The sequence below is a fragment of the Octodon degus genome, unplaced genomic scaffold (assembly GCF_000260255.1).
Source record: "Octodon degus isolate 3935 unplaced genomic scaffold, OctDeg1.0 scaffold00003, whole genome shotgun sequence".
Taxonomy (NCBI): Eukaryota; Metazoa; Chordata; class Mammalia; order Rodentia; family Octodontidae; genus Octodon; species Octodon degus.
Window position 1 is genome coordinate 7271176 of NW_004524579.1, and position 4951 is coordinate 7276126.

Genomic DNA, 4951 nt, shown 5'->3' on the forward strand with positions numbered 1-4951 from the left:
ATGTTTTGGAAATATTTCTAATAAATAAATAAAAAACAGTTCTGTTTGGCATCATAAAGAGAGGCTATAAGGTTTTTCAAACTATAAGAATTTCAATTATTTTGCATTTTGGTTTATGGTCATTTCTGTTACTAAAACTGTCATAGAAAATGACACTTGAAAATTAAACTTAAAACCTGAGATAAATAACCAATTTGTTTTAATTGAATAATAGGCAAATTTTATCCAAACATTTCTCATATATAGAAATCTATTACTTGTCATGTTCAAGATTTACCTTTTTTAGTTTTAATTTGTAAAATACTGTAAAATATTTTAAAGGATCTTTCTAATTAATACTTTTCAAATTACAACTGTTGTTAGGTTTTGCCTCAGAAAATTTCATCGAATTTTAAGATAAAAATACTTGTTTATCAGGAAATAAGTACCTGTTTTCAGAAGTATATATTATAATAGTTCATTTAAATAACTGAATGTATTTTATGATAGTTTATCAAATTATACTTTTAGTGAGGAAATTTTAATAACATCAAAGATTTCTTGAAAGTGGAAAAAATATAATTTGAATTTAACTGCTTATATTAAAAGGGTTCCTTTCAAAAGTGAAATTCTGTAAGTCAGAATTAAAACTTTAAATTTGTTTTTACTAAGCATTTACATTCATAAAAATAGAACATTTAATTTTTTATCTAATAGTATAATTCATTTGTATAAGTACTACTGGGTTTTCACAGCTCATTCTTTAAAAAAAGAAAAAACTAATTTTTTAATGAAGGTTATTTTTGGCTCTTCTGAACTGAAAATAATAAAAGTGCTATAATTAAAAAAAATGCACACACACAGTGTATAAACACACAACCTTGGGAACAATTGTAGAGGCACAAAATCCCTGACACTTACACCAGAGATACATAGAAGGTATTTACCATAGAGGTCCTGTAGATCATGTCACATCACAACTCTTAAGGTTTCGGTAATACTCATGCAATATGCATAAACAATATGGTTGTTATTTAGCAAAATCTGATGAGACTGCAGGCGAGGAGAAAAGGTATCCTGGCAGGAAGAAAAGCGTGGAAGTCCTTTCTTTTCTCCCTTTAAAGCCCTCAGAATGTTGTGGCTTCTTCCACGAGACGCTGAAGGTCTAAAGCTGAAAACTAGTGTAACAGTTTACCATATTAGTCTGCTGTCAATTATTGACAGTTCCTTCATTTCACACAAGGGCTAACCTTTGTTTATTGACATAAAATTACAGGGTTTTTTATTCCCATGCAAATTAAAAAAATGTCTAAAAAAGTCCAATAGAGGCATAATTGATTACATGCAAAACTGTGACACATCTTATTTTTAAACAATTTGAACACATTAATTTACATCACATGTACAAAATAAGTTTAAACAGAAATAAAAGCATTCTCTTGAATTATAGATTTTCATATAAAAATTTTCTCTTCATAGGGATCCCTTTTAGCTTCCAATCTTAAGCAACAGCTTTATTTCTGCAGCGCTCATCATGGGAGCATCCCTCAGCAGAGGGAGAGGAGGGTGGCTGCATCGAGTCGCACGCTGTAAACAAAGAGGACGGCTGGCTCTTCCCGCAGTCAGCGCATGGAGACACAGCCAATCGCTGACTTCCGCCACGTGTGCACCCCAGGTTGCTGGCCGCGCCGTGGTCCACAGGCTCCTGCTGTCAATAGTCTTCGATCGGAGCTAACTCTGGCATGAGGTTTACAGATACATTTGTATACAACCTGTCGACCAGTAGTTTTGGAGTGTACAGTAAATTGTTCAACCCATCAATGTACTGGCGTTCCTTAGAATACCTTAGTAATTTATACCTACAGTGTTAGAGGGAAAAAACAAAAAAGTTACAGAAAACAAGTGCAAAAAGGGAAAACTTAGGTAAAGTATGTTCTATATAGGACATCTTATAATTAAAGCATATAAAGCTCTTTACAATTTTAGGTTCTTGTGTGTAACCTTAAAAAAATCTCTAGATCATTCATTTTTAAATGGGATTTTTACTGGTGAAAAAAAATCCCAGCTTAAAAAAAAAACCATTTTGTGTCTGACAACTTAGCCTTAAAGAAAGTGTTACATGTTAAGAAAACATTCTATAATATGAGAAACTACTTTGGCAATAACAATACACAACGTACTAACCATTGTTACTCTCCTAAAATCTTGTTTTGAGATTTTGTACCATTGTTTTTATTTTTTTTCTTTAAAATAAAATAACTGATGTCAAAAAAAAGAAATAAAATGCAATATAACCTACAGAAATAAAAATGTTTCATAAAAAAAAGGAAAACATTCTAAAACTAAACAATTAACTGGATTCTTTAACATTAAATATGTATGTATATACACACATCTCTTTATTTTTTATTTTTATTTTTTGGCAGAACCGGGGATTGAACTCAGGCCCTTGTGCTTGCCAGGGAAGCGCTTATTCCACTGAGCCATCTCCCCGGCCCCTACACACATCTTTAAAACAAGCACAAAAATGTTTTCCTTCCATAAATAAAATTCTCTTCAGCAGAATTTTTGGGGGTACAGAGTATTTCTTAGTGTGTATTTATAACAGCACACAGTGACTGTCCTCCTTGTGGGGAGCCAGCAGGTGCACACAAGGCCTCTAACCCTCTTCCCTTCCCCTTCCCTCCCTCCACCTCTTAGCTCCCATCCCATGTGGAAGAGATTGGTCTCCCAGTTTCCACTTCTGTCTTTTGCCTCCTTGCCACCTCCTACCGCCAAAGCTCGGGTTAGAAACAGCTCACCTCAGCTTTCGTGACACAGAGATTTCTGAGAAGGTGCTAAGGCTGAGGGCAGGGTGCAGTGTATTTTTAACCCTGTATATATTAAACAGCTTTGAAAAGTTTTGGTATCTGAAAATGACATTAAACTTACCGTCCTAAAAACTGGACTTCCCCTCGATGATGATGAGGAATAGACTTGTATTTCCCTAAATCTCCCTCAGGTCTGGTTACATTATAGCCAGCATAGTGAACTCTGCAACACAGCATAGAAATACGTAGAAATGGATTGCGTGCGTTCAATTTCAAAGATGCAAAAGGGTTCTCTAATGTGTATGCTGCCAAGAATTTCAGAAGAAACTCTTTATGAAAGAAAAAAATGCAAAAAGGATTTAGGAACTTCCAAGCTCTCCATCCTAAAGACTCCTTGCTGGGAATAGGTTAAGTATGGTTTACCTAACAGACAACAAGTTTAGAAATTCTACTTTTAAGTGATTTGTATCTTAACATACCTGTTCCAAAGGTCATCATCTTCTCCTCCCCATCCCCAGAAGGCATTAGGAAAACCATTGATCTTTCTAAACTGTTCCACCGTCAGTCCACTTACACCACCAAAGAACTCTTTATACGGAAGACTAGAAAAAAAGCAGGACACAGCATTCTATCAGCGAAACCTGAACAGTTGCCAGGTGAAACTCAATTTTCTCTTTCACGTGCTCTGTAAAATGCATCACTTTTTCTAAATAAACAACTAGACTCATTAAATAGTAGCCTGGAAATGTGAAGTAAAGCAAGAAACAAAGCATTTCACATTCCAGTGAGACAAGGACATGTGCAAAATAAAATACACTAAATGCAAAATAAAACACTTGTGGCCAGTGAAATCAGTATTTAATATTGTTACTTTATAATACTCCAGTGTTCAAAAATCATATGCTTGTAACAAAAACTTGATTAAATATACTAATAACTGCCAATGCAATGTTAGATTTTGCTAAATTAGTATTTTGAAAATAAAACTTATTTATAAACACATTACTTATTAAAAAGAACTGGATATAAATTAGAACTACTCTAGAATTTAATTTTGAAATGACTAGCTACTTATACTTCTAATGAGTTTTTGATTGCTTTTTGCTTTCTTAAAAAAGTTCTCATGACATAACCCACTCTGGCCTTGAACTCAGTCCTCCTGCCTCAGCGTCCAGGCTGAGCACTGGGGGTCCCAGGCACGTGTCATCATCTAAAATGATTGTATGTGCTTCTACACACTCACAAAATGCTCACAGATCTTTACAAATGTTTATTTTTTGAATGTACAATATTTACAGAAGTAACCATGTTTTAAAATCTGGGTTTTATTTTTCTTACCCTTTTATTTAAAAAAAATTTTTTTCTTACCCTTTTCTAACACATTCTAAGGAATGAATAAACTACTACTTTTAGGCTACATTTTTAATAATCAAAGTTAGTTTACACATGGATGAGTTTTTAGTTTTTTTCATGTCAAGGCAGCACCCCTAAACCTGAAGTCCTGAAGCATGGCAAAACTGTCTCAGGAAAACGCTGGGGTGCAGGTTTCCTATCAGATCCGAGGGACTCAACTTGTTTTTCCTGTGTGGTTGGAATGTCCTTGATGCCCCTGCAAGTGACCACAAACTTGGGGGTTCACATAGAGTAGTAATGTGGAAAAGGTTTGCTAAGGGGAAAAATCTTTCTCATTTGGATGCCAACTCCTCCCTGCAACGCTGAGACTCTGTGCCTCTCTGCTCCGTATGCTGGACGCCAGCCAAAGCTGAGACAAGCCGACTGCACTTTCCCTGCACCAGGCAAGGTTTTCTCTCTCCTCCACTTCCATTATGTAATGAAGACTGTGATCTCCCTCAGATTAGACCTGCATTCTTTGACATCAAGTTACTCTTACAGCTCTGGTAACTGTTTACATTTAAGATCTCTCCACTCAGAAAATAAATAGATCAGTATCTTATAATTAAGGAGCAGGTCAAGAATACAGAGTTTAAACCAAAAGCTACAACTCTTGTTGCATAGGTCCTGCTTTACCTTGGTCTTAACCATCCAGCAGAAACGTATAAAAAAGAAATATAAGAAGTAAAGCCATGCTGTTATGTTGAGCTGTAGGGGACTCAGGTCAACAATTTCTGACATTGTCAGTCAAGCGGAAGACCCAATACTAT

At 35.1% G+C, this 4951-nt stretch overlaps 1 protein-coding gene across 2 annotated transcripts in view; it reads right to left on the reverse strand.

The window, feature by feature from the left end:
* Positions 1 to 6: 6 nt before the first annotated feature.
* The window catches only part of B4galt6 (beta-1,4-galactosyltransferase 6), a 90094-nt gene continuing 85149 nt past the window's right edge, over positions 7 to 4951 (reverse strand). For both annotated transcript variants that reach the window (XM_023714107.1, XM_004623554.3), the window contains exons 7-9: positions 3269 to 3391; positions 2911 to 3012; positions 7 to 1838 (exon numbers count right to left, since the gene is read on the reverse strand). In XM_023714107.1, the coding sequence (XP_023569875.1) occupies positions 1691 to 1838; positions 2911 to 3012; positions 3269 to 3391 (373 nt within the window). In that variant the 3' untranslated portion in view covers positions 7 to 1690. The remainder of the gene's footprint in view (positions 1839 to 2910; positions 3013 to 3268; positions 3392 to 4951) is intronic.